We start from the raw sequence: 23536 nt of genomic DNA on the forward strand, positions 1-23536 counted from the left end.
GACTTCCGGGTTCACCTCAATGCTGAGGAGGCCCGGGTTGAGATGATCGATAATCGGCACCAACTTTTTTTTTTGTGCATACAGTAATCAAGTCTTTATTAAACTAGAAAATTCAAATACTGACTAGTGTGTTTACCAATTCACAAATCCTGGCAGAAATGGAATCGCCAGTCTCAAAGGCTGTTCATGCAGTTTATATGTGGCCCTTTAGAAAAAGTCCAAGTGCTTCACAAAGAAACATAGTACACGATTAAAAAAAAAAAAAAAAAGCATGAAAATATTTCTGTATACAATAAATCTGGGGGGTGGGGGGGGGGTCACGCTAAAATCCAAAGACGAACACATTAAAAACCAGGCTATCCTACCCAGGAGAAAGTCTTTAAACAAAGTGAGTCTAACAGATCTAAAAAGGCCTAGGATAGTGTGGGGCAGGCTATTCCACAAACGCAAAAAGATCCATCACCACTGTTTAAGTCGACATTGGAACTTGAAGTTGGACGGTGAAAAAAAGATGAGCACTGCCAGACTTACGGAAGGTTAAACATTCCAACAAGTAGGAAGGAGCCCGGCCGCTAATAGCATTAAAAAGTTTAAAATTCTCAAATGAATTAGAAGGCAGCAGAGTGACGATAGCACGGGAGTCATTTAAAAATCAGACATGACACAGTCATTTTAAATGGCAACTTTAACACATTGTAACAGTTATTTTAGACCGAGGGGGGGGGGGTAATTTTGAGGACTTGATGCCATCATTTTTGCCAGGGGTTGTATTTGTTGAGTTCCAAACACACAAAATAATTAGAGAAAGAAATGATTTGGAGGGCAAAAAATAACCCAATGGACTTTATTCATGCCAATAATAGTGAGGACAGTATTTCAGTCATCATTTTAAGTACAGACATTTAATATGAAGAATGAAAAACCGACAGAAAAATTTCACTTGTTTATTTACATTCTCTTAGCCATTTATGATTGAAGGGGGAGGGGGGAAAAAAAAAAAAAAAAAAGCTCTTAAAAGAGCCATTGAGTGGTGCTTCAGCAGCCCGCCGAAGATGCAGCTCAGGGCAGCAGCGGTGGTGGGTCACGTGCAGGTCCTCCATCAAAACCATGAGCAGCATGGTCACTGTTAAGATTCCCAACATTGAAACATTCAGCACAGTTTAGAAGTGAATTTTAAAAGAAAGGTACTCAGTTTAGCAAATACCTAATGGGCTCCAAAACAGCACGGCTAATGTGAGCTGACGTTTCTTGAGACTCATGGTTCCGTCCCACGCAGCGTGTCCAAATGCTGAGAGATTAAAATGAGTACCAGTTTTGAAAAAAATAAAAATTCCAATCAGTTCACCCTTCCAACCTCACCTTGAAACTCCACACCTTCATTTTGATCAGGTCCACAAGTGACCCTAAAGGTTCTTCCAAATACAGTGGCAAGCAAGGGGCGGCACGACCAACACGCCGGAGGGGAGCAGAGGCCAGAAGGGGGCATTTCCGGCAGAGCAGTGAGACCGCATAAATGCAGACGCAGAGCTCCAGATCATGCGAGGTTAAACAGGCAAGGTCAACACTAGGAGGTCAGGCTGAGAAGCGCCATGAAGACTTGCATACTGCCAAAGAATAGTCTGGCAGTCCTGGAGCTCATATGCTGGGTTAAGCTGGGAGTTATGGTGGAGCGATTGACTTGGAAGGGGGGGGGGGGGCAGAGGCCAGAAAGGGGCATTTCCGGCAGAGCAGTGAGACACCACAAATGCTGGGGCAGAGCACGAAGTTAACAGGGGAGCAGGCAAAGTCAACACCAGGCGGTCAGGCTGAGAAACGCCGTGAAGACTTTCATTCTGCCAAAGAATGATCCGAGTCCAGGAAAAGCTCATATGCTGGCAAACCACCAGGACCCCTCTTCAGTTTCCAAGAAGTGCTTCAGTAGTAGTTGTCATGGAAAGACTGGGCCATGGAACAAGGAGGAGAAACTGACAATCATCCTGATCACTTCTGCTTCCGTTCCTTACAACTCTGACTGCAAAAAGTCGGTGCAGTGCAAGGACAAAGTGTTGGAGAAGGCATAAACAGCCCAGGGACTTGACTTTGCCATTGCAACTGCTGCAGCAACAGAGTACCTGAAGGACAGGAGTCAGAAGATTTCAGGATGGTGTTGTCCGAATCTCAAGTTCCCAAATGTAAAACATGAAATTCCTTAGTGACTCATTCCAGGCTTTGACAAGTCGGGTCAGATGAGCTCCAAGGCAGAGGTTCTGCTTCTGGCTTGGGCAAGACTAGGAATTCAAAGTCAACACCAAGCGGTCAGGTGAAGGAATGCCGTGAAAACGTGTACTGATCAGGCAATCCAGGAGGCGCTCATACGCTGGTAGTTATGATGGAAAAACACCAGGACTCCTCTTCAGTTTCCAAGAAGTGTTTTAGTAGTAGTGGTCATGGAAAGACTGGTCCATGGAACAAGGAGGAGAAACTGACAATCATCCTGATCACTTCTGATTCCGTTCCGTACAACTCTGACTGCAAAAAGTCGGTGCAGTGCAAGGACAAAGTGTTGGAGAAGGCATAAACAGCCCAGGGACTTGACTTTGCCATTGCAACTGCTGCAGCAACAGAGTACCTGGAGGACAGGAGTCAGAAGATTTCAGGATGGTGTTGTCCGAATCTCAAGTTCCCAAATGTAAAACATGAAATTCCAAGTCGGAGGTTCTGCTCACTGAAGCAACGGGTGGTTTTGCTTCTTCTGGGTTGGGCAAGACAAGGAAGTTACTCGGACCAAGAGGGGGAAACCATTCAACCCGATCTCTTATGCGCCCTTCTCTCACAGCCAAGCTTTGTTGAAGGCTGATGGGCAACAGGCAAGATGGACGGGGGCAGTGGCAAGCAGAAGCTCCAGATGTGTACATCCTATTGCTGGTATCTAGATGAAGAGGGGAGCACTTTTCCTTGGTGAAGGAATCTTGTGCAGTTGGGGATGAAGAAATGCAGCTCCTCATCGTTTTGAGAGCCGACATCCTAAAGGCTACAGCTCTGCCCCAATCCTCAAGAGAGGTTGCGGTGCTACTGCCCGAAGCAGTTCTTTGGGAGAGCAGAACAGAACCACCGTCCCTCGTTTGTCCATGAATCTCCGATGACACGGTCAAGCCAAGGGAGTTGCACTTTCCTTTGTTGACCGAAGAGCGAGAGGAAGGCCCTTAGCAATTGACAAGCCATCGCCTCAGATGTTGAGACATCTACGGTCGCTCAAGACGAGGGCTTCTTCGTCGTGGCCGAACAGTGCCGCGGCAACGTCCGCTGTGAGGAGCGTGGCCCAAGGTGACGCCAAGTCCCTTTTCCGACACGTCACCGTGGAACCCCGACTCCCCGCGGCGGGCGTCCTCGCGGCAAGGTACCACCACAAAGGAGAAGCACTCGTTTTAAGCGACAGCAGATGTCTCAAAATGAGAGGCGATGGCTTGTCAAGTACCAAGAGCCTTCAACGCGCTCGACTGTCAACAAAGTCAAAGTGCAACATCACCGATGTGCGACCGCTACATTGGCCACCCATGGAGAACGAGAGACACGGTGAGCTCCAGATTGCTGCTCTCCTGGAAAACAAAACCAAAGTTTTGTCCATCAACGGAGTCTTTTGCCAAGGAGCATTAGAAAGCAGACAGTTGTCTGCGTTAAGCCTGGGAATGTGCGGCAGAGGTGGGTGGACCTTGGCGTTTGTTTCATGACGCCGTCTGAAAGGGTTGGTTTTCCGGGTCAGCATTCCTTTGGACGGATGAGACGCACATTTCGTCCAAGGTGCAAATATTGAACCTCTGCTTGAAAAGCACGTGCAGGACAAAGCAAGCGTGCAGAGGGTCCATGGGACGCTGAGGAGTGCTGGACTTGAAAGACTCATTTGGGACACGTTCCTGGAGAAGATTCAAAGAATCAGAATTAGTTCAATCTGCACTGCGTGTTGGTTGTGAAAGAAACATGGCTTACCTTCTGCAGATTCTTCAAAGGCCTTCTTGCGCTCCGCTTTCCTGATGATCGACGCGACCTGACCTTCTCTTAAATTACCGTATCCGAGTTTAAGTCTTTTAAAAGACTATTTTCAAATTAACCTGTCTTTTACCTATGCATCAATATACTTCTAGTGTTCAATAAAACACACATTATATACCCAAAACATTTCACATAGTCATTTTCAGACTGAGAGCCGCAACGTTACTCCACAGTGGCTTGCTTATAGATTTTTACAGGCTAGTGAGCTGCATGTCTTGTGTAAATATCCCATCACTGAACATGAAAATCTGCGGCTTACAGTCCAAAAATGACCCAAATTAAGATTTGGTGGGCATGTCCCCAAGGCAGAGCTGAATTTTTCATGCTGGAATGTAAGAATAGTGGTCAATGACAGCTTTTTTTTCCCCACCCCAGTTCATCTCAATGTTAAAACTTCAGTTGAGTCAAAATGTCCAAATGGTTAAATCATGTTTATGTATGAAGATAAAAGCACTTATTCAATCCGGAAAGTACATCAACACTTTTGGAATAGACGTCATGGCCACGATTTATTCGTTAGCAATATTGATAGTTGCGGCAATCAGGCTTACTGTGAGGAGCGAGGAAAGATGGTGAAAGTCAAGTCCCTTCTCCAACACTTCACAATCAAGCCTCCAATCCGCATAGTATACCTCATTACTTCCAAGTATCAGGTAAAAACGCCTTCGACGCACCGGCAGGAGAGTTCAAGCGTTAGCAGTACTACAAATGGCAAGGGGCACTTCCGGACCTGTGCAAGTCCATTATCGACGTAGGAAGAAAAAGGGAAAAACCCACGACAAGATGCTTACAACATCGTCCTCTCCATCCGTCTAAAAACACATAAAAAGTTTGATGGCCATGACCAATTAACAAATGAGCTGACATTTTTGACCAGTTCATTTTTAGTGGCAGTTTACAATGATTAATTTGTCACCTTTGATGGCATTAGATGTCCAGTCCATTTGATTTTTTTAAATTATGTAATTTTTTTTAAAAAAAGTGTTTTAATTGGAGATTTTGAAAAGGTTAAAGCCATTTTATTTTACATCTATTTTAATCCCGATTTTATTTCTAATTAGGGTATTTTTGAAGGCTACATTTAGACACCTATTTTAATGAGTTTATTTTGAAAGAAATCTATTTTATTTGTGATTTCTACTTTAATTAGGGTATTTTAAAAGCTCACATTTAAATACTTATTATATTAGGTTTTATTTTAAAAAGGTTTAAATAGTTCAAATGGATTGGACGTCCATCACCACCAGTAACATGGAAAAGCAAACATGGGACGAAACGAGGCAAAATTTGTGCACAGAGGAAAGGCAAACAAAGATACCACGAACTAAAAAGCTAAATCGAGCGCGACTGCCTCAATGATCCAATGAGGAACTGGGTGAATGACTACTTACAACTACACATTTATAAAAAAGAAAAACAGCTACTGCCACAGAGAAACACCCACTCAGGGAGAGTTGGATTCTACTCAAAACGAGATGGGCACACAATTAACCTTTGGGGCGGTGGCAAACACGTCAAAAGCATTGGGGGGGGGGCAAACACGTCAAAAGCATTGGGGGTGGGCAAACACGTCAAAAGCATTGGGGGGGGGCAAACACGTCAAAAGCATTGGGGGGGGGGGGCAAACACGTCAAAAGCATTGGGGGGGGGGGGCAAACACGTCAAAAGCATGGGGACACATTGAAATTTGACATCATAATCCCACTCATCCCTACCAATGCAAGGAGTTTGAAAGGGTACTTGCTGCGAAGGACCCTCCGCGACGCTTGTAAGGAAGGAAGCCCAAGAACGGGCGTCCATGCACCAGGCCACAAAAGCCGTGCAACCGCTTGCTAGCAGATGCTGGTTTGTCAACCTGCACAGACACACAAGAAATATGCTGCAGCAGACGAATAATCAATTCGATCAGAAAGGGGGGCGGGGAGCATAGTTTCCGACTTACCTCACACGTAAACCCAGCAAGTTTCGGCGTTCACCACTTTTCACAGGTGTGCTGATTCACTACTGATTATAAAGCCAGTTTGCCTCACCTACATGCGGCACGTGTTCCCGTCCGACCAATGAATGATCGTCCTCCACGTCACCTGACGACAAGCGCCAAGAAAGGCTCCACCAACTACTCAAGCAAAAAACAAGGGGAGGGGTAGTGGTCAAATAAATAGGACGATTTGCATATATATTGGTCAGTTAGATTGCCATGTAATGAAAGAATTACGATTATGAAGCGAATTATTTTCATGATGTTCAGACTCTTTTTATTTGCTCAATGTGCTGGGCCATTTTCCCGTTCTATTTCATTTCTTTTGACAAATGTTGAGTGGTCTTAATACAAATGTTGATTTTTTTCATTCCTGAAGAGTTAAGAGATTATGAACAAATGCGTATGTTAATTTATGTTCAAATATTGCAATTTCAATTTGCTCATAAAAGCCATACATTTAGTTTTCAAAAATGTTTCTTTTGTAGTTTTTGATAACAAAGGTTTGAATTGAACGTCGTATCGTTGCTGAACGTTGATGAAATTATGAGTCAATTCAGATTTAGTTTGCATTGATCATTCAGCCTATCAATTAATTGGGTTCATTTTGGTGAGAAATGTAGCCCTGCATCCAATTTGTTTGGTCTTATTGTCCCGTCCCTAGCAAGAAGTGTTCATGCAGATTATCCTGTCCCTACCAATGTTGAGACCATACCTACACCATACTGTATATCATAAAATGAGGAGGTCATGAAATGAATACATGTTTATTGACTGATTTTTATTTGAGTTTCTTTTCTAACTCTTAATTGGTAGGAGCCCTTATTTAACTCATTGGCTGCCATTGACGGCGCTAGACGTCCAACCCAACCACGGAGGGCTGGCTCCGATGGAATGGTCGCTGCTAACCCTCCAGCATCATCAATGAGTTATTATGGCCTCCGTGACTCGTAATGTCGTGCAGGTTCCATACACATTTCAATTTGTATCACATTTGATACATCAGATCACAGCGTTCAACAAAACGATCGTTTTCTTTCCACTGAACAAACTAAAACACCATCCATCCATCCATCATCGACCGCTTGAAACAATCATTTTTAAAAATTTTTAACTTATTTTGCAGTTCATGACCTTTTTTCAAGCCTCCCACTGTGCAAAATAAAGACTTTCTCCCCTTGATGAAACAAAGACATACTATGTGTTTCTGACAGTACACATGGGTAAAGTGACCTGTCACTTCCATCACTTGTCAGGTTTCTTAGGTTGGGAAATGGATCTAGGCCATCCTTTCTCAAGTCAGACCTACCTTAGTGGTTTTCTTCTTTTGGGGAGGGGTTTGGACAACGGTCTGCCACACCTTTTGACATTTCCTGTGCTTTTGAGGGCAATGCCTGAAACTATTGCAGATGCAGGGGGATTCTGACTGCATGGGCTGCAGTTTCCCCAGGTCAAGGAATTACATTTTTCCCCCTAAAATTTTAGGAGTTGGCCAACGGTAGAATAAGTGAAATGTTGCTTTTATTCACATTTCCCCGTAAGCTGTACAAAAAAAAAAAAAAGTACAAAGGTGGTCTTTGCGGTGATTAAAGAACACGGAGAACAGGTAGTTACATTCGACCTCTACCGGGGTACTTTGGATGTTAAAATATTAAATGTACAACCCCTAGCAAAAAGAATGGAATCTGCAGTCTCGGACAAGCACTCACTCAGACATTTTATCATGTACAACAAACTCAGATAAAAAGTTTTGAAAAAACCCCAAAAACAAATCAAGTTCAAAAGTGCAGCTCTTTAGCATTCAGAAACACTAAAAGAAATGGCTAAAAACATTGCGGTGGCCAGTAAATGTTACTTTTATAGCGCAAGTGCAGGGAAACATAGACTTCATTCAGAGGGAAAATATATGGAATCATGATAAAGAAATAATTCAAACAAATCTCTTGTATTTACTAGCACCACCTCTGGCTTTTATGACAGCTTGCAGTCTCTGAGGCATGGACTTGATGAGTATTCAAACGGTTTCTTGACTCTTGACACCTTGTCCAATGCAGATTCTTGACAAGGTGATGCTACAACTTTGGTTGGGTGCTGTTTCAGTGAGATTTACAAAGATGACTGTCTGAAGAAAAGTGTTTCTGAATGCTAAAGTGTTGCACTTTTGAAGTAATTCATTATTTGTTCAAGCTTTTTAATCAGAGTTTGTTCAGGGGTTGTAATAACACACTCAGGTCTTTTTTTGTGTGTGTGTGTCGTTGTAATGACCAATATTAGTCACCTGCCCTCGAAAGGGTTCGTTTATGAGGCAGAATGAATTTCCTGCCCTTGTGACTTTGCCCAAGTATTGCTATTAATGTTTAAATATCTTCCCATTTCATCTGCTTTTGCACGACCAGAAATTTGTCATCTTATTTTGCTCTACTCTTGGCAGATACAGGGGTTGGACAAAATAATGGAAACCCCGAACAATCATTGAGCATAATTGTTAAAGGATGGCACGAGGATCATTCTAACAAAGTTGAGCACCTCGTATGCCAGCACCCCAGTGGTCGGTGTTAGAGATTCTATGAAGACGTCAATTTCCACCGTCATTGTCTCCAGAAGAGGTAGAGGGTATTCTAACTGAAGAATGGCTTAAAATTCCTTTTGGAATGATTCCTCGGAGATTTAAGGCTGTAATTGCCTCAAAAGGTGGACCGACACCATATCAAATTAGCTTAAGGTGTTTCCATTATTTTGTCCAACCTCTGTATGTTAACATTTTTTTCTTGGAATATCAGAAATGGTCTATTTTTTCATCGCTATCGAGTTGATACTACAGTGATCCCTCGCTACTTTGCGTTCCAAACTTCACACACACACAGTTCATCGCGGATTTTTTTATCAATTAAAAAAAACCCAGTATATTATTTAACAATGTTTATGTGCATGTACCAATAATTTTTTAAAATCTCATATCATAATTATATCTAGTGCTTAAAAATATATATAAAAATGTTTTCATACTTTAGGGAAAAAAACATGTCATATGGATCTTTTTCCAATGCTGATAAATCAATACATTGGGGGGAAAAAAATTTAAATTTTCGCGGGGAGGTTCCCCCATTACCCGTGAAAAATGAGGGATCACTGGAGTTCAACTGGGCGGATAGCAATTGACGCGATACCTTTTGAGGCCACAAGAGAGCAGTACCGCAACACTAAAAATCGATCTACTTCTGTCAAACAATATTTGATTTGTATGTCCTGTGGGATTGGAAGTCAGGCCAAAATGAATCCCAAAGACCTATTATCAGAAAATAATGAATGAGACTCACTACGGATGAACTTTTCAAACGTTTTAATATTTTCTTCATAGCCTGCCAAACGTGTGGTCTTGTTCTTCAGCCTCCATCATGATCGTCACCAGGCCTCGGTCTTTGCCCCGTCCATTTCCGACGGTCTCTCGCAAACCGCACAAGAAAATGGACTGCCTTTAAACAGTTCATTTGGAACTCACCTTGAATGTTGACGTTTGCGGACCGCCGCAGAAGACTATGGAAATTTCAGCCTCGCGATGCCGATAGACGTCCAATTCGTTTGGACGTCGATCCATCGATCGCTGACGTCCCAAACGGATCGGACGTCTGTCGCCGACAAAAGCAAATGGATTCAGTCGTATAGTACAAATCAAGCCTATTAGCGTCGAACGGCATCATACCGACATCCGAAGAACCTGAAAATGCTGTGGGCGGGCAAATAAACCCACGCAATATCGAGCGAGCTAGCATTAGCGCGACTCAACTCGCCAATCGATCGGTCGATCAGAGACGCGGTAGCAAAGCGCTTGACGCAGAATTTGCCGCTTATTGGCGGTAAAGACGGCAACAAGCAGCATTTAGCGCGAGAATATTTGGGACTCAAAAAAAGGGAAACATTTTCAAATTCAAGGTCAAAATACGACGGTATTAAGGCCACGTAAAGGAAAAACGTACGCAATACTGTGTAACGAAGTGTAACACAACTTCAAATGGCTATAAACTTTTACACTAGATGCACAAAAATCACCAGATGCAGAGATAATCACCTATATTTTCAGGATCAATAGCAATATTTAACATATGTAAGTTTTTGACCAAAATAGAAACGTTTTTTTTTCAGTTACTGCATGTTTTCAACACCTGATCGCAGGGCAGGCCCGGATCTAGGTTGACCCACCAGAGTGGGCACTAAGAAAACTTGAGGGGGCACCCACAATGCAGGCTTTTTTTTTTTTTAACCCTCTGCATTTCTCTGGGTTTGGGACCGGCGCAAGTAGGACACTGGCTTGAGGCTGCATTTTTTTTCTTCTTCTTCATCTATCTACTTATTTTCGCAGTCGGCATGATGCTATGATGACGTCATCTCGCATGGCAACGTGTCGCCATTTTGAGATGGGGGCACGCACAGGTAAACAGCCGTAGACAAACGCTGTCTAAAATTCATAATTTTCAGATGTGTTTTGAGTCTTTTTTCATAAAAACGTCTTAAACATGACTTATTATTACCACGAGTCACTGCCGACAGACGCGAGGAGGCAATACTACTTAAAATTAGCGTGTATTGGCCTGCAAATCTGCCCATACAAAGTCGCAGCTGATAGCTGGATAAACATTCCAAAGGAATTGTCTGCAGTGGAGTTCGGAAACATCTACAACTACCTCATAAAGAATTGTGGGATTGCCTGTGAAGACAGCTATGAGAGAGGATGTATCCGCATGTCAGTGGAAATTAAACACGCCCAAGTTTTGGCTAAAAGACAACTTATTCTCCGTCAATTCTTCCAACGAATGCAACGTTGAGCTGCAACCACCTCAACACAAAATACGCACAATATATGAAATCGCATATGTACTGCACTATCTTTAGCAAATTTTGCCGACCCTCTAACTCGTGGGTAATTAGCATATCACAAGTTTCATGCTAAGTGAATCTGTCTCACTTTTTTTGCACTGAAGTACACACAGTTCACATATTTACGTTTTTAAACACATTTGAACAATAAATACCGGCGATGCAACTTCAAATTCAAGGCAAAGTGGTCACACAGACGGTGCGAACTGACTGCGGCCGTCGTCATCTGATTCTCTACTGAACAACGTCCTTCCGTGTTGCAGTTTCATTCAAATAAAGTGCGCATGAGATGCAGTAAATTAAGGCGTCCACTAGATGATGCCCTGGCCCCCCCATACATCCGGCCACGCCTGATCGATCACTCAATTTAACATCAGAAACTTAATACTTGAGGAAAACATCCAGAATCAATCACAAATTATATGTTAATAGATAATAGAACATATCTTTATTATCATTAAATATTATATATTGTGAGCGAATGAGGCTAGCGGCCGCCTGGCGCAACAGGAGCTTTTCTGGAAAAGATTCTTGTGAATAAATGCTTAAATCCCCGAATTCTTCATAGATGTGGACACAGGGCCGGCCCAGCCTATACGCAGACTATGCAGCTGCATAGGGCCCCTGACCACTAGGGGCCCCCAAATCTGGCAATTGTTTAATTTATATTCTATTTTGTCTACTACAGTTTGCTTTATTTGACTTTTGTGAGTTTTGATACTTGATTACAAGCTTAAAAAAATAAAGGTTCTTCCTTAACTTCTTTCTTTCCTCTTTTAGAAAAAGGTTTGGGGCTATCTACTGTAAGTACTGACAATCATTTGGGGTGAGAAGTTTGAAGTATGCAGTGCAACAAAATCTGATTAATATACAAAATACGGACGTATGGGTTGGATTGCATGTATGGGTTTCACAGTACACTGTGACGAAATGGTGGGCCAAAAATATGGGCCCCTTTGCATTATTTTGCTTAGGGCCCCCAAATGGCCCTGTGTGGACATAAAACAGCTTCGATTCTTGGTTGAAAACAAAGAAACCGAACAGTTAGCGTTTATTTTACTTATATTGAAGAAGTACAATGCTACTATGTTAGCGAATGAGGCTAGCTAGGGAAGGGGCTTTTCTGGCAAAAATTCTTGTGAATAAATGCTTACATCCCCAAATTCTTCATAGATGTGGACGTAGAAAAGTCTTGGTTCTTGGTTAAAAGCAAAGAAACCGTGCAGGTAGCATTTCGCGTAAATACTGCCAACTATGATGCTAGTCAGTTCCATGTGTAAACCCAGCGAATAAATCACGCATGCATGGTACGAAAAATAGATTTACCTTGAATCCTGGAACAAATCACTCCTGAGACAATCCTTCCTGTTTGTATGCGCTACAGCTTTCGTGGTTCAATCCAATCGAAAGTAAATCCAAGCTTAAATCCGACATGAGCGTGTGGCGTCTTCGGCTATCGCTAAATGAAGCCCTGATGAGGCGTCGCGCAAAGAATGACAAAGTGTCAAGTCAATAGATTTTTGAAGCCTATGGGTAAAGTTCCGACTTGAATCTCGTAATAATACGCACTTATAATACAGTAAGCATGTTAAGCGTAGTTGTCATGGAGAGAAGGCCCCACGGGAATTGGTCCGACCCAACGGAAAGAGCGAGCGCCGCCGTTGGGAAAAAAATAAGGCGGACAGAGGAAAAAAGCAAAGCCCAGCAACCACACTCTTGTTTTTAATATGGGTGAAACTAATACACACAAAAATCCACTGGTTTGGTGAGCGAACGGCTGCGCTGTCAAAGAAAAAAAATGCTGAAAAGTCAAAGGTCGACGGTGTGGGGCCACACAGACGGCAGCGCTTTTCTTTCTCTCCAATTTTGTGGTTTAATCTCCAGTATAAAAAGTGGCGCTGGTACAAAACGATGCATAAGTACAATCAGTTGTAGAAAGAGCTGGCGCTCGTCTGCCGACAAACCCTTTTTGGCTTCGCTGGAAAAATCACACCCAAGATACAGAACTTTTTTTTTTACTCTTTTAGTTTTGGAGATAACTCAAAAACAAAACAAAGAAAGAACACGAGAACAAGCGTCATTTGGCAAAAAACACACAAACATTTCGTATATGCTCCAAAACAGCGGACACGAGTCAAAATGCAAAGAAATCACAAGCTCGCCATTTTTTTTCCTTTTCCTTTTCTCTTGATAAATAACATATTCTTAACCAAGTTTTGAATTAAGGAAGGCAAACAGAGATGTGACAAGATCCAAAGTTACAAGCAGCGCCAGAGCCCCGAACCCTCCGGTGAACCCGACCCACCTCCCAATAAGACCCCCCACCCCCCACCCCACCCCTTGTGCTTGAACGCCTGGTTTTACTTCCCGTTTGTCGGCCAATCGCACGGCCGCTTCTTCAAATCATACCGTTAAATAAGCGTGTGCATTCGACCCAATCTTGATGACGTTGAAAACAATTCGAGTTCAAGTTGTGCATCAGCCATTCAGAATGATTTTCGTTTTCAAATAAATGATGGGTCCATCTGACTGGGAAAACTAAACATTCAAATTAATTTGGATTCATTTTTAGTCAAGTAGTTGTGTGTCATTTTATGTGAACTAAATGATATCTGTATGATGATGAATGCCAGTCAACAAAAATGTCCATTTCTAAAAGCCGGATATTTCTGATCATGACGTTGATCATCATCCAAATATCAGAAGCCATTTTTTTAAATGATGTTTAAACACTCAAAATAATAAGATCCATCTTCAGATTTTTACCTGAAACATAAAACCAAGAAAAACTTTGGCGATGATTTGGCGTGTAGATAAAAGTGCTTTCCATCCGTGAAGTCTTCGGACCGCAAAACGGCTCCGCGCTTAAGGCGAGTGGTGAGCTTGTGTACAAAAGACGACGACGCCGGCGCTGCGCTAAGGCTCGCCGTCGACGGTCGGGACGTCTGCCTATCGCCGTCGACGGCACTGAAACGTGTGTGTTTACTAAGTGCGTGTGGGTTCCCCGCGGGGGAGCGTTCACGCCAGAGGGGGGCTCTGGCGCACGACAACAACACTAACAAGAACAACAACAATAACAACAACAAAGTGAGGTCTTGCACAAGTGCGTGCGTGTGCACATGTCTAGAGATATATATAGATTTATATTTATATATATATGACACATGGGCACTTTTTTTTGTACATTTTTACAAAGAGAGAAAAAAAGAGGCAAAGAAAAAAGCAAACGTGACATATTTCTCAGGCAACAAGACCACAAGTGAACAAACTGCTTTTTTTTTCTTTTTTAAATATGAGCCATAAAAAAATACACAGAATAAAATACGCATGTCGGGAAAGAAGAAGTAGAAGACGACGGACGGATGCACGCGCGTGCTCGGCAGGAAGCGGCGGCGTCTTCCCAATTTGGCACTCCACTTTTCATATTTCGGTTATAAGACAAAAACACAACGCAACGCACGTCTAAATATTTGGTCGCCACCACGTAGACAAATCAAACCCTGACAAGATATAGATTATTTCTCTCCACCGATATAGATTTGAATCGAGCTAATTCGAGGACGACAGTGAAGCTCCTCGGAAACGACAAGAAAACACGAAGAAAGGCTTCGTCTATTGTTCAAGTAAACTCATTTTTCTTTCTTCATTCATTTTTTTTTTTTAAAAAAGTCTTCTCTTTAACAAAAGGAACCCGAAGGGAAACCGCTTTTGGCGCCCTTGACGGTGACGGACATCCGACGGCGCTGAATGAAATCACTCGGAAATGAGCTCCAAAGCGGGCGGGCGTCCGAGTCGTTCCGGGCGCCGGGGTCGGCCGAATGTCCGACGGACCGACCCTCCCGTTTCGAACGGATCGGACGCCATTGAACCGGACTCGCTTTAAAAATGGGCTTTGGCGTACCGTGCGACCGCTTACGGCAGGCGGCCGGGGAAAGAAAAAAATAAATAAAAAATCGCCCCTCCCAGTTCAAATGGATCGGGATCCATCACCGTCAACGGCACTGAAACACCATCTATCGCGCGTCTTGGACTTGTGATGAAGGACTAAACTGACGAGAAGCACCGACGTTTGCGTTTCTTGTGGTTGTACCTCTATACATTGAAAGAGTAGAAAATATATTTCATCTCATCATGTGCATTTGAAACCACGGATTGTCTGTCTGGGAGTCAGTTCAGCAAAAGGTCACACAAGTAGGTAGCATTTTTTTTTTTTTCTTCGTTGTTGTTCTCTTGTTGTTTTTGTTCCCCTCGAAACTACTCTAGAAAAAGTGGTTCTATATATAGACTTTAATGAGAAACTCCTTATCAAAAACTTTACACGCCTGAAAAATGTAAAAACGTTTGGATGCACAACAGCTTCTGAGTCCAAACTGTGCGGAAGTAGTCTTAAGCCGGGCCGCCCCCCAATTCCCGCCGGGAGGTTTTTGCAAAAGTCACCCGAAAACAAAAAGAAACGGACAAAAAAGTGACCCCCCCCCCCTAATAAAAGAAGACCTTTTTAAGTACGAATGAATGCAGCTTTCCTGTGGTTTTCACATTGATTGGCAGTTCTTACCTCATCCAATACTTCCACGCATACAAAACGAAACGTGACGATTCAAAGAAAAAGTTCAGTAGGCGTCAATCGAGGGGGGGTGACAAAAATACAGTTTTTGAGGACTTTTTAGGGGTTTTGAGGGGGGGGTGGGGCGCCAGCGAGAGACGCTAGATAGGCATGGAGATGATGTTCTAAAAGAAGGAAAGAAAACACAAGAAGAGCAAAGTTACACACAGGACAACAAAAATGAGCACAACACGTAACCCTGGCGCCGTGTTGGATTTCGCCAACGTTTTGCCCGCTTTTCCTGGAATTAAAATATGGTCTCGTTTGGATGGATTTCAATTGGCCTCAATTTGAAAATCAAGCCCGAAGATGACGGTCCTGCCGGAGGAGCCGACACGACGCCCGGAAGGTTAACGTGAATCGTACGCCGGTCTATCCATCGGACGTGAACTCCGATGGATGCGAGGACAGCAGAAAAAGAAGGTGCCGACGGGACAAAAACCCACGAGACAAAATGTCAACAAACCACAGGAAACATGAAATAAATACAAGTCGTGTCCGATAACCAGGAATAAAGATCCCCCCCCCTCCCCCCCCCCCTTCTACGGAGGCGGTCGGTAAAAATGCGGTAGAAAAATAGAGCTGCTTTTTTAAATATCATTCTTTTCCGTCAAATGTTTTTGTTTCGGTCGCCGCTCGTAGACCGGAAACATCTCGTTAGCCTGAAACGCAGATGTGGTGGCTTACCCTAGCGGCGCAAACGGCTTCGGGGTTAGCCTAGGCTAACATCAGTAAGGTTTGCTGTCGTTCTTGGAGCGCTTGAGCTGCACTTTGAGACGCTTCATGCCGATCTGGAAGCCGTTCATGGCCTGGATGGCCGCCTGCGCCGACACCGGATTGTCGTAGCTCACGAAGCCTGAGCGGAGAGTTAACGCGAGGGTTAGCTGGCAAAAGGCCGTTCGTCCGGACGGGACGTCGCCGGCTAAACGGTTCTTTTTACCAAAGCACTTGCTGAGGTTGGTCTGTTTGTCGATGAAGACTTTGGCGGAGACGACGTTCCCGAAAGGCATGAACATCTGCAGGATGTCCTGGTCCCCGAACTCCTGCGGCAGGTGGTAGATGAAGAGGTTGGCGCCCTCGGGACCTGAGGCGGGCACAGCGCTCGGTCGGTCGTCACGGCATCACGCGCCAACGTAAAACTGAGCGTTTTCAATCGGAGGAAGGACACCAAACAGTCGCAATTGCGTCATACGGAAAATGTATTATAATTTGCACGACTTGTCATTAAACTGCGTATTCATTTTTATTTCTTCCAACAGTGCCTATCCTTGTCGGTGTGCTAGAGCCCATCTCAAAAAGGCAAATGCAGCGGTACCTCTACATACGAAGTTAATTGGTTCCAGGACCTTGTCCAAATGGTCGTACGTCGAGCAATAAGAATACATTATAATTCCATTTATTTGTTCCGCAGCCCAAAAAACGATACTAAATCCTTCATAAATACTGCTGTTGCTATTGCAAATAACAATTACAAAGAGCAAAACAAATAAATTAGAAATACAAATCGGAATGGAACAATACTCTACCTGTAATAATGTAACAAATCGGGCTCTAATGTGGCGGACTTTTTTTGCTGTACCTGAACGGAGCGTTAATTCACTTTCTGTTTCGATCCTGGCGTCAACAGCAGCGGACACTGGGGCGAGTTGATGGAATAAATGATGAGAAACCTGACCATTTCTTTGGCAATGTTACCGCAATAAGAATGGTCACCTTAACTCATAAAGACTGGCAAACGGAGGAGGACCGCCGAGCTCGCCGACCCAGTTCATGGAGGCACACACCATGATTATATTTTGCTGTCATTCACATCTTCGTTTCAATGGTAAGTGTCACCTTTCCTTTTTTTTCCACCTGCACTAATCCAGTGTTGATTTCTCTCAAAAGAAAATCAGCCGTGCGTCCGTCTTCCGGCAAAACAAAGAAACTGCGGCGCTGTCAGAAATGGTTGCATTTCGAGCATGTCGTCGGACGTAGAAATAGACGGCGGATCAAATTTTACGTCGGACGTCGAACAAATTGTGTCTCGAAGCGATCGTATGTCGAGGTACCACTGTAAATTCATAATCAATTCCCGGGATTAGAAACTCATGTATTGCTTCTAAAACTGCACACATCCTATTATTCTGTTCAATAATCTTTCTTCTCAATCAGATATTTGAGCTGGACATTTTCATTTCTTGCTTCTAACAATCTACAGAGTTGCAAATGCATCTTTCTTACGATTAATGTCCTTTCACTGGATGAAGTTGATGACTTTGATTTTGAATTCAATTTGAAATTTACAAACTCATCGTCTCAATAATTTGTGTCTTTTGAAATTCAGGAAGATTTCTTACTCATACTAATAATACCTTCATATTTGGACTATAAGCTGTACCCACCACATTTGACAAGAAAATGATATAGAGCTGCATTGGATTGTGAGATCTTTACACAAAAAGACATGAGATTCATTGGCTGGTAAAACATATTGAAGTCGTTATGGACAAATTGGGAGAAAAGAGTCCCAAAATTTTTCTCATTTTACGGCATAAATTGGGAGAAAAGAGTCCAAATAATTTTCTCATTTTACGGCAATACCGATGAAAAAAAAAAAAGACGTACGTACCTTCCTTCTGGCTTCCGGCGGCGCCCTGCTGCTGGAGCAGCGACTGGCCGTAGAGCGTGGGCAGGGCGGCGGCGGCGTACTGCTGAATCCCTGAGTAGGCCTGCGTCAGCGCGTCCACCGTGCCGGCCGCCGCCGCTGCCGCCGCCGCGCCGTTGGCCAGCCCGGCGCCGCCCAGCCCGCCGTTGAGCGCCGCCATACCTGAGAGCAGGTGAGCAACTTTACATCAAACCCAACAATAAAGAGAGAAGAGTGCACTTACTCGTTAGCGCTCCCCGCTTTGTTTTTTTGAAAATTTCAAACAAAACAAACAAACGTGCAAGCCGTGCAGGAATCTTTAATGGTGTTCATAATCGCTGCCAACCCTCCTACTTCTCATGGAATGGACAATGGAAGACAATGAGTTAACATGTAAGATTTGCAGTTGACAGTGTCAACAGGTCAAATATCTTTGAAAATCTCTCTTACATCAGAAATGAGTTTATTTATTACCAGTGTTGTTAATTTTACTTTAAAAAAGTAATTAATTACAGTTACAAATTACTTCTCCCAAAAAGTAATTGCGTTAGTAACTCAGTTACCTGAATGTAAGAGTAATTAGTTACTTGGCAAAGTAATAACTGATAATTTAAATTTTAAAAAATTATTCACTCACATATTTTTAACTTTTAAACAAATTATGTCACATTGCAAAAAATGACGTCTGTAAAAAAATCACGGATATCTACCTCATAACTATCGTTAATTGTATTTTTTTGTTACTGTCGCATTTTTTCCGATATTTTAGATGATAAATAATCGACCCAAACAAACAAACAAAACAAAAAAAAAAAAGGGTTTAAGGGTTTAAAAGGGTAAATATATGAAAAAGAAACTCTCGACCACTCCTTGATGTCTGCGATTTCTGCATTGCGACCCCTGTTAAATTACCATGTTTCATCCATAAAATCCCCCCAAAATCCAGCTGTGGCCATTCACAGCTGTGTCTTGACACTCAGTGATACATGCGACGTGGAGTTTTTGGATCAAAACAAGGTAAGCACTCGATAATATCTCGTCAAAGTTATGGCGTCTGTAATTCTGCTCTCGCGTGCTCTCGCCTCCAGATGGGGTTTTGCTGTATAAAAACAACAACAAAAAAAAGCCCTCCTGTTCAAAATTTTTATTCCCCCAGAAAATTGAGATTTTAAGCTTTCCAATGATATCGGACAATTTTGAAAGTTGGCTAAATTGGGGGTCTCAGAGCGGAACTTCAAGTCGCCTGAGTGTTTTCCGCCTAACGCATAGTAACGCACGCCTTTCCCGCCTCAGTAACGGGAACGGTGTTGCCAAGATGAGAAAAGTAATTAATTAGATTACTCATTACTGAAAAAAATAACGCCGTTAGTAACGGCGTGAGAATATAACGCCGTTATTAACAACACTGTTTATTACATTCATATAGGTCAGGGGTGTCACGGCCCCAAAATACTTTGCAGCCTCCCCCCCCCAATTGTACTATTCGTTTTCCCCACACATAAAATATAAATACCTGGGCCGGCAATGACAGAGTAAAGCTAATGCTACCTTTCGAATAGACGTCCCCATTCCCCGAAAGGGTTAATACAAAGTTGCTCGGCGTTTAACGTTAATCGAGTCGTTGAGTATCGACCGCTAGCCGTTATTCGCCGGCCCGTGGCGTCGCAGGGCGCCGGGGGTGGAGTCGAGGTCAAGCGAGACGCGCCGCCCGGCGGGGGTCCGTTCAGAAAATCGGTCTAACGCGGCGCTCATTAGCGGCGTGTAACGGCTTCATTTCCGCGCAACTTGTCCGTGAGGGTAGCGGCGGGCGGGGGGGCGGGGGGTGGTGTGGGGGGGGGGGGGGGGGCGTCCTGTCGTCTCGCCTTCAGACACGAGCAAATAAATGATCACTGCGGCAGTCCGGATTATAGGTCACTCATTTATTCTGGCATAATTGCACTGCTGACCTTTGCAATTCAATTAAGGCTTAGATGTGTTTAAATGAGGGCGTGTGGGGGGGGGGGAGTAAATGCTAAAACACCCCCACCCGCTCCGGTTGAAGTGGGAGGGGGTGGGGGGGATTACCACAGCGGATGCGCTAAAGGTCAGCCGAGAAATATGTGGCAGGGGCTCGCCTGTCACAAGATCTGATCCCGGAAAAGGGACTGTTAGCAAAGACTTGCATGAGTGGAAAAAAAGACAACAATGTGTCAAACTAGCTAGGGTTGACTCCAGAGAGACAACTCATTTGATGTCCAATCCATTTGGCAAATGTACGGTCGTTCCCTCCCTTGCCCCAGTCAGCATTCACCGATTTCTACATGACAAACAAAATCGAGTTGAGCCTGATTTAAGGCTGCAAAATGATGCAGCTCGTGCTACGTGATTTGCTGCAAAAAATGTCCGTCATGTCGTCATTGTGGAATGTTTGTGTGGAATTACGGAGTCAAAAGTGTTAACGCAACAAAAATGAGACAACACAAGCGGGAAGCGAAATGAGCGCAGCCAATCAGGTGTTGCCATGGCAACAAAGGCACGGGATGGCAGAAGAGGGGGACAAGGGTGCGACGGAAAAACCCTCGGAGCGTTTGGTCCAAATCCTACTAGTGCTACTATCGGCCCCATTTCTTAGCGTGCTGATCAAAGGCAGTAGAGAGAAAACAAAAATGACCGGCCAAAGGTCACTAGTAAGCACAAGGAGTATACTAGAGCACTAGTAACGTGACTTGGCCCAAAGGCCGCGGGGCGTTTCCTCGGCGACGGCGGGAAGCGTATTAGTACTCGCCGTCGAGGCTACCTGCTAGCGCGTTAATGTTGCCGAGTCCCACTGTGGCGCCCGCCAGGCCCTGCAGCGTGCCCAGCGACGTCAGCGAGCTCATGGCGCCCGCGCTGGAACCGGCGGGGGCGCCCGCTGCTGGGGACACACAGGGAGACAAACAACATATGGGTCAAGAGGACTCGCGGAGGGTCCCGCGCGAGGCGCCTGCCGAGCCGACTGGAGCGCAAAAAATTACCGAACGACAACAAAGGCAAAAAAAAAAAGCAGGATGGGCTGAATGCGGATGAGGTGATGATGGCGTCCATGCAGGCCGGCGACTAGTGAAAGTGAGGCGCAACCTTCCCCGAAGATGATGAAGAGAACGCTTATTTGCTGTCAACTCCAAGCAAGAGATGCTTGTGGTTACCCGAAATGGATATCTTTTTTTTTTTTTTTTGAGTGTCATCGTAGCCGTCTAATTTTGTGGCTCTTAAAAACTCTAATGAGTTTATCACGAGTTGGCATCCAATCCGTTTGAAGTGGAAGCGTCGACAGGGTTGGTAGTCACTGTCGTCGGACGACTGTCGCCGTCGGTGGCAGCCATCGAGTTAAGCGACATTGTATTTGTTCTGAAACTTTAGGAATACATTTTAAACAGCAACTAACGAACCAATTCAGTTGGCTAAAATTCAAGCTCACACTTTTCTTGCACACAATCCAATTTTTGTGCGGATGCATTTTGTGTAACCACAGCAGTGCTCATGGCAACGAGGCAGCGGAGAGGAAGATAATCAACTATTTTTTCCAAGCGGCGGGGCTAAAGGTGGCCGCGGCCGCTGCGCCCGACAACAAAAAATAACCTCGCTAGCACCGAGAAACGGCGGCACAAAACAAGTACGCGCACACACAAATAGGGCGCGTGACACAAATGGGTGATCGGGCGACTCGGCGCCGATGTCCGCGACCGATGGCGAAGAGCCCCCCGGCGGCGTTACGAACGAGCCCGCCGCGCCGTTACCTGGGCTGGCCAGCGCTCCCAGGGAGGCGGCGCCGGACGACAGGGCGTTGGCGGTGGACGGGCCGGCGGAGTTTTGGGCCGCCGCCGCCGCCGCCGCCGCCAAAGTGGCCAAGTTCTGCAACTGTAGCGCGCTCATACCTGCACAGAGGGGGGAGCCACAGAGTCTTCAGTCAAGCCTCGGCCGGCCCGCGCCCATCGACGGGTCGTATATCGAGTGTGTCGGCCGCGGGAGTACGTACGACACACTCACACTGGGTCAAAAACCAGACGGAGATCCGCGATTGGAAGGTTGGCGGGAAATCGGGGATCAAACCGGTGATGAAAAAATAAAAACCCACACAAACCGGCGTGATGGATAAGCAAACACTCGCAGCTAAACCGGTTTCCGCTCGTATCGTATCGATCCGTATCACCATGGACGTTTGGCAAACTCCGCCCCCCCCCCCCGTGAGCCGTGGGTTATCGGACTGGCGACAGTAACTGAGGGGGCGGAGCTTTGGTAAAAGGCACGAGCGCAGTTGTTACGAGTAAGACAATTCAGTGACTTCAAACCTGGACAAAAAGACAAGGACTCATGCACCCGTCAAGACCGGGGAAATTTGCGCGAGACTTCTAATCATGTATTTCCTCGGTGCGGAGCTTTCATCGACGTGCGCTGCGCGTGACCCATCCCCGCCCCGTTTTGCTTCCCATTCCCTCCTTGAGACCGGGGAAATTTGCGCGAGACTTCTAATCATGTATTTCCTCGGTGCGGAGCTTTCATCGACGTGCGCTGCGCGTGACCCATCCCCGCCCCGTTTTGCTTCCCATTCCCTCCTTGTCAAAGGCTATCGCGGCAGTTCGAAGCAGGAGCCGGTGGGCAGATAACAAAGCGGGCAAGAAAACGAGGTCAAACTTTTTGACGAGGTAAAACTGCCGTATCTGCGCCGACGCCAGGCTTTCAATTGAATGTTGACGAACGCTCGAAGAGCAGATGCTGCCAAAAGCTCGCGCAGTCCACAAAACAAAGAAAAACAAGACCCCTTTGTTTCAAGAAGACGGACAGTGGCTATAGGGACGTGCCCGTCATTGACGGCGCTAGACGTCCGATCCGTTCGAATTGGGAGTGCTGGCGGCAAACGAGTGAGCAATAAACTAAGAGCCAAAAACTTCTTTTTGGGCTTTTTCAAGGAAAATTCCACACCAAACAACAGAGGAGACCAACCAGGCAGCCGCCGCCGCGCTTCCCGTCTGTCCTCGTTACAAGATCAAGACAAATCTTTATAAATCTTTGGGGGCCAAAAGATAGGGCGCCACAGTTTCATCTCCTATGCTCTTTGCTCGCCACGAAACAACGGGGAGGCGCTACAAAGGCCGGCCCGGACTCACCCGCCATCTGCTGGATCCCGCTGAAGGCGCCCAGGTTGCCGGAGGAAGTCGCCTGTTGGAGCAGCTGCGGACCAAGAACATCACGAGACGGTTAAAAAGACTGTGGCCAAACGGACACCATTTCAGCGCCACTGACCGCGACCGACAAAATGAGTCGATCGCATCCCGTCCGTTTGAGCGGGAGGGTTGGCGGCCAACGATAAACTCGTTTCAAAAGTTTCAGCGATCGGACGTCATCGACGGTAACGAAGGAATTCATTTTTCACCCTGAAATCGAGCCACATTCAACATGACGTTTAAATATGAAA

General features: G+C 45.0%; 1 protein-coding gene and 1 long non-coding RNA gene across 9 annotated transcripts in view; both read right to left on the reverse strand.

Moving 5' to 3' along the window:
• Nucleotides 1–828: 828 nt before the first annotated feature.
• LOC130928323 (uncharacterized) lies at nt 829–5573 on the reverse strand. The gene is made up of 3 exons (XR_009066651.1): nt 1360–5573; nt 1205–1288; nt 829–1123 (listed from the first exon to the last, which is right to left on the reverse strand). It is a non-coding gene; the product is annotated as an uncharacterized LOC130928323 (long non-coding RNA).
• Nucleotides 5574–12580: 7007 nt separating this feature from the next.
• celf2 (cugbp, Elav-like family member 2) overlaps nt 12581–23536 on the reverse strand; it is a 70502-nt gene continuing 59546 nt past the window's right edge. For 3 of the 8 annotated variants that reach the window (XM_057854691.1, XM_057854694.1, XM_057854698.1), the window contains 6 exons: nt 23229–23292; nt 21861–21998; nt 20882–20998; nt 18091–18288; nt 16420–16563; nt 12581–16335 (listed from right to left, as the gene is read on the reverse strand). In XM_057854691.1, coding sequence (XP_057710674.1) covers nt 16208–16335; nt 16420–16563; nt 18091–18288; nt 20882–20998; nt 21861–21998; nt 23229–23292 — 789 coding nt within the window. In that variant the 3' untranslated portion in view covers nt 12581–16207. The remainder of the gene's footprint in view (nt 16336–16419; nt 16564–18090; nt 18289–20881; nt 20999–21860; nt 21999–23228; nt 23293–23536) is intronic. The other 5 variants (XM_057854692.1, XM_057854693.1, XM_057854696.1 and 2 more) reach the window with 5 other exon arrangements.

The sequence above is a fragment of the Corythoichthys intestinalis genome, chromosome 13, assembly GCF_030265065.1.
Source record: "Corythoichthys intestinalis isolate RoL2023-P3 chromosome 13, ASM3026506v1, whole genome shotgun sequence".
Classification (NCBI taxonomy): Eukaryota; Metazoa; Chordata; class Actinopteri; order Syngnathiformes; family Syngnathidae; genus Corythoichthys; species Corythoichthys intestinalis.